Source organism: Rhinoraja longicauda, chromosome 7 (genome assembly GCF_053455715.1).
Source record: "Rhinoraja longicauda isolate Sanriku21f chromosome 7, sRhiLon1.1, whole genome shotgun sequence".
Classification (NCBI taxonomy): domain Eukaryota; kingdom Metazoa; phylum Chordata; class Chondrichthyes; order Rajiformes; family Arhynchobatidae; genus Rhinoraja; species Rhinoraja longicauda.
The window spans coordinates 28,659,156-28,682,409 of NC_135959.1; the positions used below are offsets into that span (position 1 = coordinate 28,659,156).

General features: G+C 40.3%; 1 protein-coding gene across 2 annotated transcripts in view; it reads left to right on the plus strand.

Moving 5' to 3' along the window:
* slain1a (SLAIN motif family, member 1a) overlaps positions 1 to 23,254 on the plus strand; it is a 97,755-nt gene that overhangs the window by 71,899 nt on the left and 2,602 nt on the right. For both annotated transcript variants that reach the window (XM_078402314.1, XM_078402315.1), the window contains 3 exons: positions 8,795 to 9,127; positions 13,439 to 13,570; positions 20,835 to 21,117. In XM_078402314.1, coding sequence (XP_078258440.1) covers positions 8,795 to 9,127; positions 13,439 to 13,570; positions 20,835 to 21,117 — 748 coding nt within the window. The remainder of the gene's footprint in view (positions 1 to 8,794; positions 9,128 to 13,438; positions 13,571 to 20,834; positions 21,118 to 23,254) is intronic.

Consider the following 23,254-nt stretch of genomic DNA (forward strand, 5'->3'; position numbering starts at 1 on the left):
CAATAAAATACTTTAAAATACTAACAGACAATGCTGGAAAATGATGATGAGGAGGTTTTTTTTTCGCCAGAGGGTGGTGAATCTGTGGAAGACATTGCCACAGATAGCTGTGGAGGCCAAGTCCTTGGGTATTTTTAAAGCAGAGATTTTTAAGGTTTTTGATTAGTAATATTGTCAAGGGTTATGGGCAGAAGGCAGGAGAATGGGCTTGAGAGGAAAAATAGGGACTCTTTTGTTTGAGGAATAATCACTGGCTGGCCTCTTCAGAAGAGTGTTGTTAGATATTTTACATCCCCATAAGAGAGCCTGAAGAGGGCCTGAACAAAACACCTCATTTGATTGAAAACATATCCTCAACTTCAAGAGCTTTAAGTTCAATTTTAACACAGACTCTGGTGTCAGATTTGAACTCAGCACCTTCTGACTTTGAAGGGAAAGTGCTACCAATTGAGCCACAGCTGACACTTGCACTCTGGAGTGATTACAATTCCAGGTAACACTGCTGAATCAATTAGAAAAATGTGTTAATTTTCCTTTAATTAAGCAGTTGTGATGTACAGCCAACGCTAAATTCAAGGTGACAATTCAAATTACCTGACAACTTAGTTTAGCACTAAATCCCCACTGGACTATGTTGCTTGCCACACTTATTTTGAATTACTGAAATTGAATTTTACCACATACAATTTTATGCTGAATTATCAGGGGTAGGCTGTGTTAGTTTCTTGTCCGATTAATCTCGTGTACAATGCTGCAATTCTTGGAGATGAGTGGCCTCAGAGCTAATATAACTATGTATTGTACATTTCCTATAAAGTTCCTGATGTGGTATTTATAACTTTCTCCAGTAAGATTCAAGTGTTTGGTATGGAGCTGATAATATGGCCTACGAGATATTTGTATCTGAGGCTATTTATTTTTATTTCTCGTAATGCAATGGGAATTGATCATAATATTAAACTTCTTAGGATAGACTTCTCACTGCTAATTGGTTTCAATAAACAAATTATAAATTGTCCCTGGTGTGTAAGTTATTGCTAGTGTATAGGGTGATCGTGGGCTTGGTGGGCCGAAGGGCCTGTTTCCACGTTGTATCTCTAAAGTCTAAGGTTTTTTATACCATTCACAGAAAGGGCAGGAAGCAACAACATTTCAAGAGACAGGTGATTATAATTGACCAGGCTGGTAAAATGACCAGCAGAAAGTTGTTCTGTTATGAGTCGAAATCTCTACAGGAGGGTATTCAGACACCTACCTTTGATAAAAATGGCAGATATTCTAAATATGTGCGCTGGTGTGCATGTTTTAGAGTAAATACAACGCATTGTGTGATTATACTGGCTAATAATGATAGTTCCCAAGCGGCAGAGCAAATTGCAGCACTATCAAGGACTGCTTTGGCTGACAAAGGTAAATCAGAAATTGTGTTTAGAACCCAGGTGAACACTGCAAGTTTACACTTGCGTGACACAGTGGCAGAGCAGTTTGCACTGTTGCCTCACAGCTCCTGGGACTGTGATTCAAGATCTTGAGTACTGTCAGTGTGAAATTTGCATCTTCTCATTGTGACTTTGTGGGTTTGCTTGCGCTGGTGCTAATCCCAGTGACGTGCTGGCAGGTGAATTGGCAGGTCTAAATGTCTCATTAGTGTAGGGATGTGGCAAAGGAATCAAAGGGGAGTTGATGGGTTTGTGCGAGAGAAAATAAACTGCACGACTACAGGGAGACAAGAAGAGAGAAAGATAAGGACTGATGTAATTGCTGTGCTGGGAGTCAGCGTGAACCCAAGGGATGGAATAGCCTCCTTCAATTTCATGTTTAGCGAGGAATGATATTAAATAAATATAAGAAATCCGTAAGAGTTATCATACTGGAAAGTACCAGCCACAAGCCACATAGCTACATTCTACCTATTGCCAAGAGTGAATATTGCAAACCTTGACATGTGTGTTATCCACTTAAAGGATAAAGAGATCGGTAAGTTGACGAAGAATGAGGCTTTAGCGAAAAGAACTTGAAATAAATGCATAATCGCAATTGTGAGCTCACACCCAAAGCTGACAAGTGAGTTTAATTATGCAGTGGATATAAAGTGATTCCCAACCATGCTGATGACACTAAGCAATCCATTTACCATCGTTCCCCCTGGGTATTTGCGTTGAGTTGACAGCAGGAACTAACTTCATTAAGTTAGAGCTGTTGTTTGTGTTTGCCCATGAGAGAGAGGGGGTCAAACATTACTTCAACACAATTGCACATAGTGGCCTGCACTTTTACATTAAATTGCTCTGTGGAGTTAAGTTTTCATTGAAAAATTTCCAAAGATTCCACAAAAAATAGAACATTGCTTATTTAATCAGAATGAGGTCCTTTAGCATTGAAGATGAAAACCATGACATTATAGAAGAGGTTCTCAAAGGATGATGTCACCAGGATGGAGTTGTTTACATTGGATTGTAGGTGGACACCGTTGGTTTACAATCCATTAAGAATTAAGAAAAACAATTGTACATTGGGTCGAACTCAGCTTACTTTTTGGCGTATGGTTCAGTATTCCTTCAGATTCTTCCAGGATTTAACACTAGTGAGCAGTCTCTAAAAAATAAAATGCAGCATGGAGATGGAATGAGCATCAATAGAGAGCAATAAAAGACACAAAGTGCTGGTGTCTGAAGAAGGATCCCAACCCGAAACATCACCTATCCATGCTCTGCAGAGATGCTGCCCAACCCATTGAGTTACTCCAGCACTTTGTGTCTTTTTTGATAAACCAGTATCTGTAGTTGCTTGTGCCTACATCAATAGAGAGTATATGTTTTACACAAACAGAACTTAGCTACCAAGGCTTACTGGTACATTATGAACAGCAAAGCACATTGAAGATTGGGTGTCATTCCTCAACATGGAGCATGCAATATTATTAGTTGCATCATGAATGATAGCCTGGGGAAGCTAATGCATTTGTAGATTATATTTTAACTATGTGGATATAACCATGCATGGAGAGAGACTGAAAACATCTCACCAACGTATGTTGGGAACACTTCAATTTCAGTCATGGACCACAAATCATTGTCAGTCCAACATTGGTTATTGCAACCGGGACAGCTTTTACATTGGGAAGAATCATGAACATTTCAGCATCTTTCCACTATTGAGCATTGATCACGTAATTGCAGATATTTCATCCAAGCTAATTCCCAAGGATCCTGTTTTATGTTGTGAGAATATTTATTTTACCTTGCAACTGGGAAATTATGATTTCCCAGGTGCAGCTGACGAAATCACTGAGACGACACATTAAGACATACTTCAGCAGAAAATTAATGTATAAATTCTCAAAGGGTAGACCAGTTGAGATATGTGTCCACACTGAGATATGCAGTCATTGTAAAATAGAAGATTAAAATCGTTCACTGATCAAAGATTTCTGAAGGAAAATCATAGAACTGTCATCCCCAGTGTTCTGCGAAGACAGATCTTAGATAACTTCCATTTGGGACATCTCGGTGTTTTAAACATGAAAGTTACTACCATCAGTTTAGTATATCGTTGGTTATTTGGCAAAAGGTTGACAACCTATTGTTGACATGCCCAGCTCGTCAGAATGATCAATGACACCCTCACAATCATGACAATGGCTGATGTGTTATTTCAGAAGCCAAGTAGTTTTGTGACAATAAAGCAATGATAGTTTTCTATTCCTCATCTAAGCTCGGTCTAGATTTATTGAAGTTAGAAATGGGATCATGCACAGTAACAGAAATTTCATAAGGTGAGATTGATTATTATTATTATTATTATTATTATTATTATTATTATTATTATTATTATTATTATTATTATTATTATTATTATTATTATTATTATTATTATTATTATTATTATTATTATTATTATTACACCATGCCGTATTCCTGATGAATTGGTACCAGATTTTGGTCCTCACTTTGTGTCATAACTATTTAAATACTTCATGTGTCAAAGCATCAAATGGTTTTTTTTCATATCTTCCAGCCTCTAACAATGCAATTGAAATCTATAAGTATTCTTAAGGAAGACTCCAGGACCCCAGGAAAGCGAGTTTGTGGAGTGTCTCCGAGATGGATTCTTAGAACAGCTTGTACTGGAGCCTACTAGGGAGAAGGCAATTCTGGATTTAGTGTTGTGTAATGAACCTGATCTGATAAGGGGACTCGAGGTAAAAGAGCCATTAGGATGCAGTGATCACAATATGATAAGTTTTACTCTACAAATTGAGAGTAAGAAGGGAAAATCGGAAGTGTCAGTATTACAGTATAGCAAAGGGGATTACAGAGGCATGAGGCAGGAGCTGGCCAGAATTGACTGGAAGAAGGCCCACGAGGAGAGATGGTGGAACAGCAATGGCAGGTATTCCTGGCAATAATGCAGAAGTTGCAGGATCAATTTATCCCAAAGAGGAGGAAAGATTCCATGGGGAGTAAGAGACACCCGTGGCTGACAAGGGAAGTCAAGGACAGCATAAAAATAAAAGAGCAGAAGTACAACAAAGCAAAGAAGAGTGGGAAGCCAGAGGATTAGGACTCTTTTAAAGAGCAACAGAAGATGACTAAGAAGGCAATACGGGGAGAAAAGATGAGGTACGAGGGTAAACTAGCCAATAATATAAAGGAGGATAGTAAAAGCTTTTTTAGGTATGTAAAGAGAAAAAAAATAGTCAAGGCAAATGTGGGTCCCTTGAAGACAGAAGCGGGGGAATTTATTATGGGAAACAAGGAAATGGCAGACTTTGGATCTGTCTTCACTAAGGAAGTTACAAGCAATCTCCCAGATGTTCTAGTGGGCAGAGATCCTAGGGTGACGGAGGAACTGAAGGAAATCCACATTAGGCAGGAAATGGGGTTGGGTAGACTGATGGGACTGAAGGCTGATAAATCCCCAGGGCCTGATGGTCTGCATCCCAGAGTACTTAAAGAGGTGGCACTAGAAATTGTGGACGCATTCGTGATCATTTTCCAATGTTCTAGAGATTCAAGATCAGTTCCTGTGGATTGGAGGGTAGCGAATGTTGTCCCACTTTTTAAGAAGGGAGGGAGAGAGAAAACGGGAAATTATAGACCAGTTAGTCTGACATCAGTGGTGGGGAAGATGCTGGAGTCAAGTATAAAAGACGAAATTGTGGAGCATTTGGATAGTAGTACAGGATTGTTCCGAGTCAGCATGGATTTACGAAGGGGAAATCATGCTTGACTAATCTGGAATTCTTTGAGGATGTAACCAGGAAAATTGACAGGGGAGAACCGGTGGATGTGGTGGACCTTGACTTTCAGAAAGCTTTTGACAAGGTTCCACATAGGAGATTAGTGGGCAAAATTAGAGCACATGGTATTGGAGGTAGGGTGCTGACATGGATAGAAAATTGGTTGACAGACAGAAAGCAAAGAGTGCGGATAAATGGGTCCCTTTCAGAATGGCAGGCAGTAACTAGTGGGGTACCTCAAGGCTCGGTGCTGGGACCGCAGCTGTTTACAATATACATTAATGACTTGGATGAAGGGATTAAAAGTACCATTAGCAAGTTTGCAGATGATACAAAGCTGGGTGGTATTGTGAACTGTTAGGAAGATGCTATGAGGTTGCAGGGTAACTTGGAAAGGTTGTGTGAGTGGGCGGATGCATGGCAGATGCAGTTTAATGTGGATAAGTGTGAGGTTATCCACTTTGGTGGTAAGAATAGGAAGGCAGAGTATTATCTGAATGGTGTCAAGTTAGGAACAGGGGACGTACAACGAGATCTGGGTGTCCTAGTGCATCAGTCAGTGAAAGGAAGCATGCAGGTACAGCAGGCAGCGAAGAAAGCCAATGGAATGTTGGCCTTCATAACAAGAGGAGTTGAGTATAGGAGCAAAGAGGTCCTTCTGCAGTTGTACAGGGCCCTAGTGAGACCGCACCTGGAGTACTGTGTACAGTTTTGGTCTCCAAATTTGAGGAAGGATATTCTTACTATTGAGGGCGTGCAGCGTAGGTTTACTAGGTTTATTCCAGGAATGGAGGGACTATCATATGTTGAAAGACTGGAGCGACTAGGCTTGTATACACTGGAATTTAGAAGGATGAGAGGAGATCTTATCGAAACGTATAAGATTATTAAGGGGTTGGACACGTGAGAGGCAGGAACCATGTTCCCAATGTTGGGGGAGTCCAGAACAAGGGGCCACAGTTTAAGAATAAGGGGTAGGCCATTTAGAACTGAGATGACGAAAAACTTTTTTCAGTCAGAGAGTTGTGAATCTGTGGAATTCTCTGCCTCAGAAGGCAGTGGAGGCCAATCTTAAGGATAGCGGTATCAGGGGGTATGGGGAGAAGGCAGGAACGGGGTACTGATTGAGAATGATCAGCCATGATCACATTGAATGGTGGTGCTGGACATCAGCTTAGATGAGAGAATTCACTACAGCAATTGAAACAAATATAAAATCACAATTCATATTCCAATAACTCAATCGTAAAAGGCAAAAAAAAGCAGTGACAAAATAAGAAATTGGGAGTGTTAAGATTGAGGGTAATAAGTAGGATATGAGCAAAATAGTACCAGTCTGCAGTTTTAAACTTTATAATTGCATCTTGTCACACGTATCGATGCTGACCAAATGATTACACTGACAGACATAACCATGCATGTTGAAGAAATATATGATAACAAATTCATTCCAGAACTGAATACAAAACCAACTTCAGTAGGAAATGTGCTAACAATCAATCAATCAACCAATCGATACTTACAGGCTCATGGTCCAGATAAAAGCCAAGACATTACATATAATAAACATACAGAAACACAATAAGTTACATACAAAAGCACAGTAAGTTACTAACAAATTACTAACAAAAGCACAATAAATTACATACAAGCTCAATGCATGGTTTAAAGCCTCAGCCATCAGTGATCAACAATGAGACAACTATACCAATGTCTCCACAACTGTGATTGGTAGCGTGTAGTACCAAACCTTATTAGTGATAATGCCAAGATTATCTCATTTTCAGAATCATTAATTCGGCAAATAAATCTATACATTAAATTTCTTAGCACGGCTTCTAGGGTATTACCTCCTGCAGTCACAAGCATTTCACTTGCACTACACCATCTAGGTCTCTTAAGTAATACCCTCATAGCATTATTAAAAGCTACCTGAAGACTCTGTAAGCTAGCTTTTTTATAGTTTAACGGTGTAGTGCAAGTGTGTGGTGTAGAGTGGAGTACAGTATGCTCTGAACAGAGACATCTTCACCCCATCTGTACATGCACCAAACTTGCGCAAGAGAATGTTTGCTTGTGCATACATTATGCGGCGTTGCCTATAAATATCCTCATCATCTGTCATTTGTTCTGTAATAAAATGTCCAAGATATTTTACCTTATTACGTACACTAAGATTATTATCAGTCAATTTAAAATCAGGAAATTTTAGACATTTATCCTCTTTGGTTCTACAGATCATAACAACAATCTTATATTTGATATCATGTTCCACACCAAACACAGAACATATAGCAAGGAGCTACTGTAGACCAGCGCTAGATGGACTAAGGACCACAAGATCAGCTGCATACATAATATGGTTCACTAAAGTGTTACCAATCATGCACCCAGTATTACAGGCTTTCAATTGCTTGGACAGATCATCAATATAGAGATTGAAGAGAACTGGGGACAAGATTCCCCCTTGTCTGACACCATTGCTAACCCCAAATAGGCCTGAGACCATATTGCCCTATTTTACTTGCATAGTCTGGTGGGCATACCAGTAAGCCAGAATTCTTACAATGTATTTGACTCAATTTAACAAACAACTTTCTATGATTAACACGATTAAAGGCTTTGGAGGCATCAATAAAGCACATAAGGACTGATGAATTATTACCTCTATATTTGTTTACAATTTCATTTAAGGCATAAATGCACAAGTCGGTGCCATGTTTAGCTTTAAAACCAAACTGTTTATCTGTGGATTGAACATACTAATTCAATCTATTCAGCAGAATTCGTTCTAGTACTTTTGATAGTAGACTTGCTAAAGCTATGGGCCTGTAATTATCTAGACTGCCCACTTTACCAGCTTTGTCCTTAATAACTGGCACTAACAGAACAGACAACACTGAGTCTGGTAACAAACCATGAATCATGAAGCCAGTGAAACAAATAGCAAGGAGAGGAGCTATCCTCATACTGGCATATTTAAGATGTTCAGCAGTAATATGATCTAAACCACTTGCTTTGTTGTCGGACAGCTTGTTTATAGCTTGATGCACCTCATGTGACATAATCACCATTGAATCATTACTCTCAATATTGTATCCAACTGTATTACGTAACTGCAGAGCAAGATTCTGCAGACGATTCTCCTATTCCTTTTCCAAATGCTGCAGGCACTTTGTAGGCCAGAGAGGTTATGGGGCTGTATTTCACCCTTTCATTCCAAAAGTGCAGCACTTCCTCAATTCATCCCCTGACCCAATGCCCAGATCTCTTGAATGGTATTTGAAATTATGACCTCTGACCCAGAGGAAAGATCATTATCAACTAATCCAGTGCTAATACCTCAGTAATTCTACATACTTTTGACTGTGTGGTGAACAGACTTCATATTTTGTCAATTGCCTTATATGTTCTATTGTAGTGCTATCAGTAGTGTTATCGTTTAGTGTTTAGAACAGTAAACATGTGTATTAATTCTTAAACTGTGAGCTTCTGCACAAAGTGGCAAATTGTTTCCTAATTCTGTGTGTGCTCCTCCTCCCTGACCTTCAGGTCTACGGCAAGATTATGCTTCCACTTCAACAACCATCTCTCAGCGCAGTTCCAGTACATCACTGTATTCAATAAAGCGTGGGACAGGCAGTGACCAGGAATACGACTGCTGCAGTCTTGAAGACGAAGAAGAATTTGACCAACTGCCGCCACAGCCTCGACTCACCCGGTGTTCCCCACCCTTACGAAGTATGCCGCATTCACAGACTTTTTCCAGCATTAGAGACTGCAGGAGAGGCCCAACGCCTTCCTCCTATTTGAATTCTAGTGCTTATGCACCCTATTACTCTCAGGGTCAGACAGCCGAGCAACACCAGTACCGAACAAGTGCAGGTAAAGTTCTAAAGATCATCAGTGAGACTGCTTAATTTAGAATTGATATTTTCAGTGTGTGTCAAGGTAGAGATCTCCATGTTGGGGTACAGAGTTCTTCTTATAACATTCGGTGCTGGCATTGAAAAGAAATAGCAAGAGGACCGATATGTAGTAAAACATCCTTGAAAGATGTTCTTAGTGATAAGCACGTGAAATTTGCACTTCTGAAATTTAACGTTATTATTTCAGCACACAATAAAACTTTGTTCACCATTCAGAATAATAATTTCTACCCACCATTTCGAAGGTATCACAAAATGCTGGAGTAACTCAGCAGGTCAGGCAGCATCTCAGGAGAGAAGGAACGGGTGACGTTTCGGGTTGAGACCCTTTCAGTAAAGACTGGTCTAGACCCGAAACGTCACCTTCAAAGTACCTTTGATTTGTACCAGCACCTGCAGTTATTTTCCTCTACCCACCATTTGTTAATTTTAACTGTGGGAGAGGACCTTTTATTCCTTGATTCATTGTTTATTAATTCCACTTCAGTGAAAGAATTACCAGACTGAGTTAAAGTGCTGTTGCAATCTAATTGTGAATTCTAGAGTGGCACTCAAGTCGCAATTGATAACATTTTAAAAATGGTTTCAGCATGCTCAAAATTTTGTACACTATTTGCCTCATGTCATTTTCACTCTCCACAGGACAGATGGCTGTGAAATATTGATTCAAATCTAAATTTCTGACGAATGTCTATAAAATTGAAACTTAACCTGCTTTCAGTACTGCCCTTCTTGCCAAATCCGAACTATACTTTCCACTAACCTTGAGCACCATCCCCATGGAATTACAATGGCAGAAACTTGATATTGGCCAAGGATAAAATGTCATTGTCGCATTTAAAATAACGTTGCTTCCATCTGCAGGTGCTGTCATTGTAACTTTTAAAATTGGTTCTTAAAATATGCTGCAGTGTATACAAAGTTATGAAGAGCTATAAACATCAATTCACTCTGGGACAAATGCAAATCTAAGATGCTGATCTAAATTATCATTCACAAGTTTGGATGGGAGAGAAAAGAAATTGCAGGTTCAGCATCAAACAAACTACCGGAGGAACTCAACGGGTGAAGCAGCATCCGTGGAGGCAAAGGGATAGTCAGCGTTTCGGAATGTGACTGTGCATCAGGACAAAGAGTGTGGAAGAAAGATAGCCAGTATAAATCGGTAGAATGAATTGGAGAGGCATTGGCTGGTGTGTGACAGGTGGAATGAGATGGGGATGGGATGGGGGAAGGGGTGAACTGCAGATGGAGCCAGTTAGGGAGGAGGTGGGGGGGGTGGAAATGGGATGGGGAGAAAAGCTGGTGGGTAATAAATGGAAGCAGAAAAGGAAAACAAATGTACAGCTGGAGCAAGTGGGGGAGGAGAGGTGAAGGTGATAATTGGAACCAGATAAGGTTCTGGTAGGCAAGATGGAATCAAATGGAGGAGAGTGGTCCAAGGGAGAAGATACCCAGAAGGATAGGCATGTGGGTGATGGGCAGATGGAAATGGGAAAGTTAGACAAGGGGAGAGAAAGTGGAAAGGAACATAGAAGGTGGGGCTCACTTGAATTTTTTTTCATTATCTGCTTCCAACTAACACCCATCAGCCACTGTCTTCACATTCCCCCTCCCCTCTCCCTAACCTGCCTCCATCTGCCCATTATTTTACTCTCATCAGGTTCACCTATCATCGTTTTGCCTCGTTGTCACCAATCCATCTCATCTCCTTATACGTACTACCTACCCTTTATATTTCTGGTCCTGATGCAGGGTCACAACCTGAAATGTTGACCATCTGTTTACCTCCCCAGATTCTGCTTGATGCCCCCCCCAAAGCTTAGAATAACAGCAAAATACATTTGATAGGAATTAAATAATTAGCAGCAGGTGTAAATATTTCAGTAGACCAACTGATATTTTCAGTCTATTATGAATGAATTATTTACTAACCTGTTAAATAGTTGCCCAACAAACCTCTGAATGTATCTTTTTCCCATTATTAATTTTCATTGGAAAAGGGTAAATGTCTTTAGAATTTATTTTTACTCAGTATTTTGAATATGACGTATCTGTATTTGACATATTAATTATGAGCGCCACCCTTTTAAATTCTGCAGTGCAAACTTGCTCCAGAATTAAATGAAGCTATTATTACAATTTTTATCTTCTTGTTTTTTTTGCTCTTGGGAAAAATAAAGTTTTTCATAATTAGCGGGTGAAATGGCTTAATGGCTTTGGTATCTCATGATCAATTAAAAAATAGAAGTGGCATTGTGTAGCACTGTTTGGGAACACTTAAAAATCTTTTAAAAATAGCTTCTGTAGAAAAGTTTGAAAAAATAATAATCAAAATGGCATTGGTCACATATTATTGAATGAAGAATAAAATATCGATCCCTCTACACGATGATCTTACAAATTTAATATAACATTGAGATTTTACACAAATCAATATTTTGCAGAACAATAAAACCAGAGCTGCCATTCTTCAATACAATGGCGCTGCTAACCATGCAGGAATTTAAGGATTTCCAGATTTATAATCAGCTATTTTGATCTTCTACTCTTGGAATCATCCCCCAGTCCCATCCTCATCTTTAACTATAAACCCCACCCACCTCTCCTCATCCTGGCTGTCAGATCAGCTTTTCTATCTGCCTGTCAGACATTCACTCTGTGATCTCTTCTCTACAATGGCGGGAGATTGCAGAGACTTGGTCTTTTTTCAGGGTTGATTCGGCCAGGCCCATTCTATCCTGCCCCTGCGATGGACACCACATTAAGCTGAATGCAAACTTCCTGCAGAGGACCTCCTCAATGTGTAGGTACACCTGTCCTCTCCATTCAGCCTGAACCTGTCTGGATGGGAAATGTCAGTTAAGATTCACAGAACAGTAAATCGTAGAACTATTACAAAATTAATTAACAATTCAACCAAACTTTGAAAACACAGTAATATAATACAAACACCACAAATAATATGACAGATAATGTCATATGAAGTTACTGAAGTTTTAAAATAAACTATATATTCTAAAATGTCCACAGCTTAGACAGTGTTAATTCTTTACGCTTAACTTCTCTCTCCGTGCACCAGTGGTCAATCCTGTTGATTTCCTTTGCATGTTACCCATTATCTTTATAATATGCTTTATCCTCCGTCTCTTCCTCTCCCCCTTCTCCCCCCCCTCTGCCCCCTCTGCCCCATCCCCCCTCTCCCCCTCTACCCCCCTCTCCTCCCCCTCTCAACCCTTCTCAACCCCACTCTCCCTTTCTCTCCCCTCCCTTTCTCGATGCAACCCTTTTTGTTTGTACCACCTCCCACCCTGTTTATCTCATATAAATATTTGATATACTTGATATATTTGATATATTTAATATACATCTATTTGATATATTTGATATACATCTATTAGCGCAATAAAGATATTTTAATGGAGAAGAGCTGTTTTTCAGTAGTCTAAAAACTGTAAATGAATATTTCTCTTGCTAATTACGCTTGAAGTGGCTACTGAGGACAGAACCAAATTCACCAGAGTAACCGTGTTATTTTGGCATGACCTGTTACATTGTCACAGAGCAGGACTCCAGAAGAAAAGTTGCCTTTACATAAATAAATACTTGAGGATTTTATTTCCAGCTTACAGCCAGTTTGAAGAGTTAAGAACTGACACTGACTTCCCCAAAATATCTTGGTGTAGGAATTGCACTAAATGTTTCATAATTTCACCCTGAGTCATGCATTCTTACTGCAGACATTTGAACATAATACAAAAAAAAACACATGAACACATTTTTAGACTTGGGATTTCTTTGCTTTTGGTCAGGAAAATTGGGGTAGCACTGTGACTCAATTAGTTGCGTCACAACCTCACAGATCAGAGACCCAAGCTTCAATCCTGACTTCAGGCATTGCCTTTGTGGAGTGTTCACATACGACGGCGTGGTCTTCGGTCATTTTTCTTCCATATCCCAAAGACACTGGAAGATTAATTAACCACTGTAAATTGCCCTTTTTGTGAAGGTAAGACGTAAAACGTGGGGGGAGTTAAAGGGAATGTGGGGAGAAAAATATGGGATTAACGTAAACATCAAATTACAAACTAAAGGATGGTTGGGATGTATTATCCTCTACTGTAACTGTTCTTGATTAATGTCTGATTTGTATGATAAGTAGTTTCTCACTCATTTCTAAAATACTGTTATGTGTAAACTTGCTCCAAAGTGTGAGATTGCACAACTTTGGATTTGCATTTGAACTAACCAGTTTTTTCTGTTGTAGAAAAGCTCAGACGCAGCATGCCAAACCTTGCACGTTCATTCAGCGTCACCAGTTCATCTGAGTCCTGCAAGAATAGCAGAAGTTTTGATTCAAACCTGCAGAATGGAACATCACGACTGCAGTCACCAGCATGTGAGTATAAACTGCTAGTGAGCAAACTTTGTCACATTGGTTTATTTGGCCTGTCTGCTGAATGTTTGTCCTGCCAATCCAATATAAGGTTAGTGTACAGTAGTGGCATAAGGTGATAAGGTCAAAAGTGATAGGAGCAGAATTAGGCCATTTGGCTCATCACATCTACTCCGCCATTCAATCATGGCTGATCTATCTCTCCCTCCTAACCCCATTCTCCTGCCTTCTCCCCGTAGCCACAATTACTCACAATGCTTCAAATTGGTATGATGGTAACATTTGGCTAATAACTACCCAGAGGACAGAAATGTAAATTTGAATCCACCATTGCAGCTAAAAATCTCAGAAATGGTGATGGTGAAACTATCAGATTATCAATTGTTTTAAAAATCTTCAATAAAATGTACTCTTCTTGGTATGGAAAAAACAAACTAATGGAGAATCTCATGGGTTGACGCTTTAGGTTTCCCCACGCCCTTCCGCCATCCCGTATCCCTCCCTCTCACCTCTTCATACTGGCTACTTCCCCTCTACACTCTCAATCCCAATGCAGGTTCATACTACCATTTTGCTGTTGTTGCCCTGTTTGGGTTAGAGAGTTATGGAAACAGATGATGGACACAACATGGAAACCGATGATGTACACAAAGCACTGGCATAACTCAGCGGGACAGGCAACATCTCTGGAGAAAAATGATGGGTGAAGGTCCTGACATCACCCATCCTTTTTCTCCAAAGATGGTGCCTGACCCGCTGAGTTACTCCAGCACTTTTGTGTCTACCTTCAGTATAAACCAGCATTTTCAGTTCCTTCCTGCACATCATGGAAACAGATGCGTCGCTCCATCATGACCAAGTTGCCTCCCTGGGATTTTCCTGTATGCTTGCATTTGCCCCATATCCCTCTGAACCTTTCCTGTTCAAGTAACTGTCCAAATGTCTTTTAAACATTGTAATATACCTACCTGTGGTACTTCATCTGGCAGCTCATTCCATATTTCTATCACCTGTGTGGGGATAAAAAGTTGCCCTGCAAATCCCCTTTAAATCTTTTACTACTAATCTTAAATCTATTTCCTTGAATTTAGATTCCATTACCTTGGGAAAAAGAATTTAAACATCCTCTTATATATGCCCCTCGTAATGTTTTATACCTCTATAAGGTCCCCCCCTCTGCTTACTATGCCCCAGAGAAAAAGCCTCAGCCAATACAGTCTCTCCTTATAACTCAAGTCCTCCAGTTCCAGTAACATCCTTGTGAATCCTTTTTACACCATTTCCAGCTAATTACATCCTTCCTCTACTAAAGTGACCAGAACTGCTTGCAATACTCCAAGTGTGGTGTCACCAATACCTTGGTGCAATATGGTGTCCTAATTCCCGTACTTTATGCCCTAACCAATGAAGCGAAGTGTGCCAAACACCTTCTCCACCACCTTGCATACCTGTGTCTCCACTTTCAGGGAATTATGTATTAGTACTCTTAGGTTCCCTAGTTCCGGAACACTCTCCATTTACTGTGTAAGTCTTGCTGCGGTTTAACTTTCCAGGGTGCAACACTTTGTACTTGTCCGAGTTAAATTTCATCTGCCACTCGTTAGCCCACTTTCCCAGCTAATCTAGACCTTAAATAAGCTTCTTCACTGTCTACAATGCAAGCAATATTTGTGACTATAGACTCACAAAAATGTGACTGGCTCATAACTGGCTCAGCAGTTTTATCATGATTGTTTCATATTGTAAAGTCTCAAGAAGGTGGTTCACCACTATATTTTCAGGGACAGTTAAGGATGGCAGTAAATGTCGGACTTGCCAATGGTGTCTGCTTTCTGAAAACTAAATAAACAAAACATAATTTGAGTAATCTGGACTTCCCTTTTTATCTCCTCTCCTCTTGCCAAATCTGGCATTTTAATATTTGTGTAGAAACAAGGAATTAGTTTACCAATGTTGGAGTAACTCAGCGGGTCAGGCAGCATCTCTGGAGGTCATGGATGGGTGATGTTGCGGGTCGTGAGAAAGGTCGCAACAGAGACTTTGTTTTAAAGTTCCTGGTTAATTTGTGTAGGAACCGCAGATGCTGATTTACACCAAAGATAGACGACAGTCTGAAGAAGGGTCTTGACCCAAAATGGCACCCATTCCTTCTCTCCAGCGATGCTGCCTGTCCCGCTGAGTTACTCCAGCATTTTGAGTCTATCCTGGTTAACTTAATCACTTTCATTTAATTTCCTCAGCTGCCATAATGCTAACAAAGTAAACCTTCTGAATTACAAGGTAAACCTTCTGAATCTTATTAGAGCACTGTTCGAGGCTTTCAGAAACAATGACCTTGTTTAAGAGGCACTTAGACTGACACTTGAATAAACAAGAAATAGAAGGAAGATGGGATTAGTATAGATTACCAAAAAGATCAGCATATCCATGGTGGTCTGAAGAGCCTGTTTCTGCACAGAACAATCATGTGACCTTATTCTACACTCCTGACCACTGGCGGCCAAGGATGATTAATCCTCCAGAGATGCTGTCTGACCCGCTGAGTTACTCCAGCACATAGTGTCTTTATTTGAATATTCATCTTTTTGAACCAAATGCCATTTTTGAGCTAAAAATGAAATCTATTGAGCATTATACTCAGCAATAAATATGAAGAGGTACAAAGAGAATAATTTTTGTTTCTAATAGGATAGCAGAGAATTGTTCATGAGTTATGGGAGTAGAATTAAGCCATTCAGCTCATTGAGTCTATTTCCCATCCAGTCATGGCTGATCTATCTTTCCCCTCGCAACCCCATTCTCCTGCCTCCTCCCTATAACCCTTAACCCCACTAATCAAGAATCTGTCAATCTCTGCTTAAAAATACCCAATGACTTGGCCTTTATTGTCATCTGTTGCAATGAATTCCACAGATTCACCACCCTCTTACTAAAGAAATTCCTCCGCATCTCCTTTTGAAAGGTATGCCATTGCCCCCCTGGTCCTAGACTCTCCCACTAGTGGAAACATCCTCTCCATGTCCACTCAATCCAGGCCTTTCATTGTTCGAATACTCGCTACTGAAAATAAGACAAATTCTATGTGTGATTTTCCTGTACCCATCCTGGATGGTATATCTCAGTAGCTTGTCACTTTTGCTAACTATTCCACTGGCGGCATATTCAATATTTAGGTCAGTTTAGTTTTGTTCCGTTTAGAGATACAGCGTGGAAACAGGCCCTTCGGCCCACTGAGTCCGCACTGATGAGCAATCCCCGCACATTAACACTATCTTACACACAAAAGGGCCAATTTACACATACACCAAGCCAATTAACCTACAAACCTTTGGAGTGTGGGAGGAAACCAAAGATTTTGGAGAAAACCCATGCGGTCATGAGGAGAATGTACAAACTACGTACAGACAGCACCCATAGTCGGGATCGAACCCAGGTCTCCGGTGCTGTAAGGCAGCAACTCTACCACTACCACCTTGGCTGCCAGTGGTCAGGAGTGTAGAATAAGGTCACAGGATTGTTCTGTGCAGAAACAGGCTCTTCAGACCACCATGTATATGGTGATTCTTTTGGTCATCGATACTAATCCCATTTTCCTTCTATTTCTTGTTTATTCAAGTGTCTGTCTAAGTGCCTCTTAAACAAGGTCATTGTTTCTGAAAGCCTCGAACAGTGCTCTAATAAGATTCAGTTACCTTGTAATTCAGAAGGTTTACTTTGTTAGCATTGTGGCAGTTGAGGAAATTAAATGAAAGTGATTAAGTTAACCAGGATAGACTCAAAATGCTAGAGTAACTCAGCGGGACAGGCAGCATCGCTGGAGAGAAGGAATGGGTGCCATTTTGGGCCAAGACCCTTCTTCAGACTGTCGTCTATCTTTGGTGTAAATCAGCATCTGCGATTCCTACACAAATTAACCAGGAACTTTAAAACAAAGTCTCTGTTGTGTGATCTTAAAACCCACCTGGCTTCCCAGTTAAGGGTCAATTACGGATGAACTTTAAATGCTGGCAATTCCTTCAATATTCACATCCTATGAATGAATCAAAGTACCTCTAATACTTCTTCACAAAATGAAGACTTCTCATAATTTGACTTCTTCAAATAATACTTCTCATCTCCCCAGGAATGTCAACGTAGATGTTACATATCACCAACAATTCCTGCTAGATGAAGTAGGAAATTAAATTATCTCATTAAATGCAGTATGTAATCTATAGAAAGTTGCCTCAATATTTTTACAATGTGCGTTCAGCTTTATTTTAAATTGTAGAGCTAATAAGATGAAAAGGTTGGAATGGTAAAGTGTGCTTCAAGGTATCGGGACACATTTGCTGACAGAAGTCGAACTTGGCAAAGCCAAAGCATATCTTGCTATATTATTTCCCAGAGTGGGGTGAATTGAGGCTTTAGCAACAAATGCAGTATTCACAATTGATCTAAATATGCCTGAAATGAGTTTTCTTATAGTATTTGGCAGCTGGCAGAATCGTGAAAGGAGAGATGGAACAACCTCTGCACTTGAACCAGAATGTGCTGGGAAAAGGCAGCAGCGAGAAGATAAATTTAGGTGACAGAATGGGATTGTGTTACCTGCAGAGCAGAGAGAGGAGAGGAGAAAGGGCAGTTAGGTTTTGTGTGAAAATCCTGGGTTGTGACTCAGTGATTGCAGAAGTTCCTGTTGAATAATGTAAAATGGAATTCCAATAATATGGCATGGTGTGGCTCTGGTTGGGCCAGACTGGCAGATCTTACAGTTTACTTTCATTAATACCCTATATGCTGCTTTTATTCACTGGTAGTGAATTAGACTTGGTACAGTACACTAGATGTAGTACACTAGATGTAGTACAGTATTACAATGAATTTTCAGGTAAATCTGGCATATTTACTGGGAATGCGAGAACCATGATCCACAAAGTGTGAATAAAATGTGGGAACTGGGGCCCCAATGAGTGGGAATGGAGAGCAGGAACTGGGGCCACAATAAGGGAATAAGGACTGTGTGAATTTGGGGCCCAGCGAGCAGAAAATAAGCACAACAACAACGTGAGAAGAAATGGAAGGTAGGAAATGGGACTCTGTTGAATGGAAATGAAGTGCGGGAATTCAGGCAGCAGTGAACAGGAATGGAGGATGGGTTTTGGGGCGCCGGTGAATGACAAGTGTGAGCCAGATGCCAAACCATTGGTGTTCTTGATAGCAGATTAGTGGAGTTTTATTGCACATCTAAATCAATTTATCAATGAACATGAGTTCTGATGAAGGATCTTCAACCTGCAACATTAACTCTCTTTCTCTATCTACTGATGCTGACTGACCTGCATAATATTTTGACTATATTCCTTGTGAAAGATTGAGAGCAGGAATTTTATTTTAAAGTAGGACTGCTCTAATACTGGAGGACTGTAATCATTTTTCTCAGTGTGACCTGCTGTTGAAACAGTGCTTATAACCCCATCCAATCAAAACAAGATTTACCGACAGTAATTCCTTTCACAGGATTCATTGACCTGGTAAAGCCAAATAGAATATGTTTAGCTCTCCCAACAGGTATGCAGACGATTAATGTTGTTTCACATGGTGGAACAGTATGTGTCAGCAATATGGGAGCTGCTGGAAGAAACTGCTTTGTGCTTTACTTGTTTAATTCCTTGGCAGTAGATCAGATGCTAGCATGTTTTAAGGGAACAATGGGATTAAAGTATTGCCACGTTTGTAGAAAGGAACGTTGTGTGATAGGATAATAAGGATCTTGCAACATAAGGATCTTGATCCTGCTTTCTCACAGGCATATTTGAGACTTGCTGTGTTGAATAAATCACTTCATGATAAATAGCAGCAAGGGGGATAAATGATCATTTTAGCTTCCACAGCATTTTCTAATGCGTGGACTGAAATTTGTAGACAAACGTAGGAATTGTGCATCTGGGATTTAGTTGTTGGTAGTAAGGAAGGCAAATCATTCATTTCGAGAGGACTCGAGTATAAAGGCAAAAATTTAATGTTAAGGGTGTATAAGGTGCTGGTCAGACCAGATTTGGAATATTGTGACAGGACAACATGGACTCACGCTCCTAATAGTGCTCCAAACAAGGTGCATTGCACGTCATTTGATGTGCATGTGATGCACGTGAGATTGATTCAATAATGCTCAGTTGAATTTCATAGTTCAACCTGAGTTAGTCCCATTGTATTTCCTTCTGGGGAAGTGAAACAAAAATATTTTCGGACACATTGATAAGTATTACACAATCAGATTTTAGGGCTGATTTCTAACACCCAGTGGACCTACCCTATGAAAATGTCAACACTATATGGAGTATTTCTGTTGAAATACAGCAAATTGGATCAATCAGAAGGGGCTGCATCTTGCATTACTTGGCCAACTTTGGGTTTCTAATGTTTGTTATCAGGCCTGTGGTGGCAATAATGTGGTTATTGAAACCTTGTAAGACAGCAATAACAGAAAATGTTGGAAAAGCTCAGCAAGTCAGATGGTATCTACACAGAGAGAAACAGTCAACATATCCGGCAAAATTGTTAGACACACAATGTTGGAGTAACTCAGTGGGACAGGCAGCAGCTCTAGAGAAAAGGAATAGGCGACGTTTCAGGTCGAGATCTTTCTTTGGACTGAGAGCTAGGGGAGAGGGGAATTAGGGATATGAACAAATACAAAGAACAAGTGAATGAAAGGGATGAAAAGAGCAAATCAAAGCCGGCAACAATGATCAAGGAAATGTGGAGCTCACAATGGTCCATTGCTGGCTGTGGAAAAGTCATGGATCATTGTTGGCTCCATCTTTGTTCAATTCATACCTTTCATTCATTTGTTCTTTTCTCCAGAGATCTTGCCTGACCCGTTAAGTTACTCCAGCATTTTGTGTCTATCTGTGTAAACCAGCATCTGCTGTTCCTTAGTTCCTTTCTACAGAGGCAAGCTTGTTAGTTTTTCTTGCATTAGTCATTTTTCTTTTCATATTTTTATCATCTGTTTCTTATTATTTTCATTGTTTCAGACAGCAGCAGCTTCAAACAGGCTTTGGATCTAGCATGAAGGAATTACAGTAAATATACTACCACAAAATGTCTCAGGCACATAGCTGTTGAACATTTGCTGAAGGGCAATATTTCAGTTTAGAGGCTGCTGCTGCTGAATGTAAGGGCTAAGCAGTCCTTAAATATACATTTTAAAAATTCAGTGGGTACCAAGGAAAAATGAATGGCACTGTTGGTCAAATAATCTTAATCCTCATTTCTTTTGTAGGCCCTTCTGTCAATAAACTTCAACACAGAGTCAACAGTGTCAGCCATTTCCCGCTGTCGGTAAGGCAACCACCGAAAGCAACTGCATACGTGAGTCCAACTGTCAGCAACACTAATGGGATCCACACATCTGTCAATTTGCATTCCATCTCAAGCTCTGGCATCCCCTTACCAAACAGACCTGGAACCACAGGGATCCCATGTCGGAGTGGCCTTCCCAGACCAACTTCCACCATCGGGGGTAGCGGAATACCCAGGAGCAAATTAGCACAACCAGTCCGCAGGTGAGTGGGGCTTTTGCTTAACAAGAAAAAATATTTATGAATAGGCGTAAGAAATGGTGTTATTCATTCCTCACTCTTTTAGTTTAGTTTTTTAGTTTAGCTTAGTTTCGAGAGATAGCACAGAAACAGGCCCTTCGACCTATCGAGCCCGCGCCGACCAGTGATCCCCACACACTAACACTATCCGACACACACGGGGAACAATTTATAATTTTACAAAGCCAATTAACCTACAAGCCTGTATGTCTTTGGAGTGTGGGAGGAAACCGGAGCTCCTGGAAAAAAACCCTTGCAGGTCACGGGGACAAACTGCACACAGGCAGCACTCGTAGTCAGGATCGAACCTGGGTCTCTGGCGCTTTAAGGCAGCAACTCTACCGCTGTGCCACTGTGCCGCCACGGTAGCTAAGCTTAGCAAAAGTGTACAGAAATGCAGAATGATTGACTAAACTCACTAAAGGCTTTTGACTGGAAATCTGAATTTCAATGCTGACAAAATGAAATTGTTGGACTTGTCATTGAATCCAGAAGGTTGTCATGTGAGATGAGGTGCTGTTCTGAAGCTTATATTAAGGTGCATTGGAACAGTGCAGGATATTGAGGACAGTGTAAAAGTGGCAAGTGCCTTGCTCACCGTTGTTGCTGTAATGGTATGTTCTGCAACATAGTCAACCAACCCACATTTGTTCACAATTTAGAGTGCATATTTTAAAAGAAGCATTGAAAGAAGCCCAAATAAGTCACAGCTTCACCTGTAAAAAGTGTTAAGGCATCTCTTGAAGTGAGTTTTAGGAGTTGATGAAACTCAACTTCATTCCTGAAGGCATGTTTCCTGGACACTGTCCTATACGGTTCACTGGGAATTTATTTTACCAGAGCAGTAATGTAAATTGTATTTCCCAATCTGGAGAAACAACTTCAAAAATAGTTTGTAGAAACAAGGACCTGCAGATGGTGGTTTACAAAAAAAAAAGACACAAAGTGTACTGGAGTAATTCAGCAGGTCAGGCAGTAGGTCTGTAGGATATGGATAGTCTGGAGAAGGGTCCCAACCCAAAATGTCACTATCCATGTTCTCCAGAGATACTGCCTGACTCACTGGATTATTCCAGCACTTTGTGTCTTTTTTTTCAATAATAACTTTACAGCTAAATGGCTACATTCTATATACTAAATTTTCAATCAAACAATTATTACTTAAAACATTCCTCATATTTTTACTTATTTGTCTCCCTGGAGTGGCCAATAGGAATGGAACCCAGTTTGTTGTCCCCAGTTGCCCTGTAATACCTCCTCCAGCAGCCTGTCATTTTTTTGATTGCCTGTAAAAGTACATAAAGTACTCAGCATTTTAAAAAACTTTAAAGCATTTCAAAAGAAGGTAGACGATTGAAAAGGTTAAATATTTTTATGCCTGCTCATATTTCCTGTCAATGTTTTCTATTTAATCAATTCTTTTGTCTGCAGTTCAAGTATAACCTGTCTGTCCAAACTTGCTTCATAATTATACACTCTTGACAATGGTGTTTGAGCATGACAATAGACAATAGACAATAGACAATAGACAATAGGTGCAGGAGTAGGCCATTCAGCCCTTCGAGCCAGCACCGCCATTCAATGCGATCATGGCTGATCACTCAATCAGTACCCCGTTCCTGCCTTCTCCCCATACCCCCTCACTCCGCTATCCTCAAGAGCTCTATCCAGCTCTCTCTTGAAAGCATCCAACGAACTGGCCTCCACTGCCTTCTGAGGCAGAGAATTCCACACCTTCACCACCCTCTGACTGAAAAAGTTCTTCCTCATCTCCGTTCTAAATGGCCTACCCCTTATTCTCAAACTGTGGCCCCTTGTTCTGGACTCCCCTAACATTGGGAACATGTTATCTGCCTCTAATGTGTCCAATCCCCTAATTATCTTATATGTTTCAATAAGATCCCCCCTCATCCTTCTAAATTCCAGTGTATACAAGCCCAATCGCTCCAGCCTTTCAACATACGACAGTCCCGCCATTCCGGGAATTAACCTATCCGGGAGGGGATAATAACTGTGAAACACGTTTACATAAGCAGAATGCATTTTAAATGCAACCGTATAGAAATGAAAAATGAAGAATAATTCATAACTTTGAAGTCAA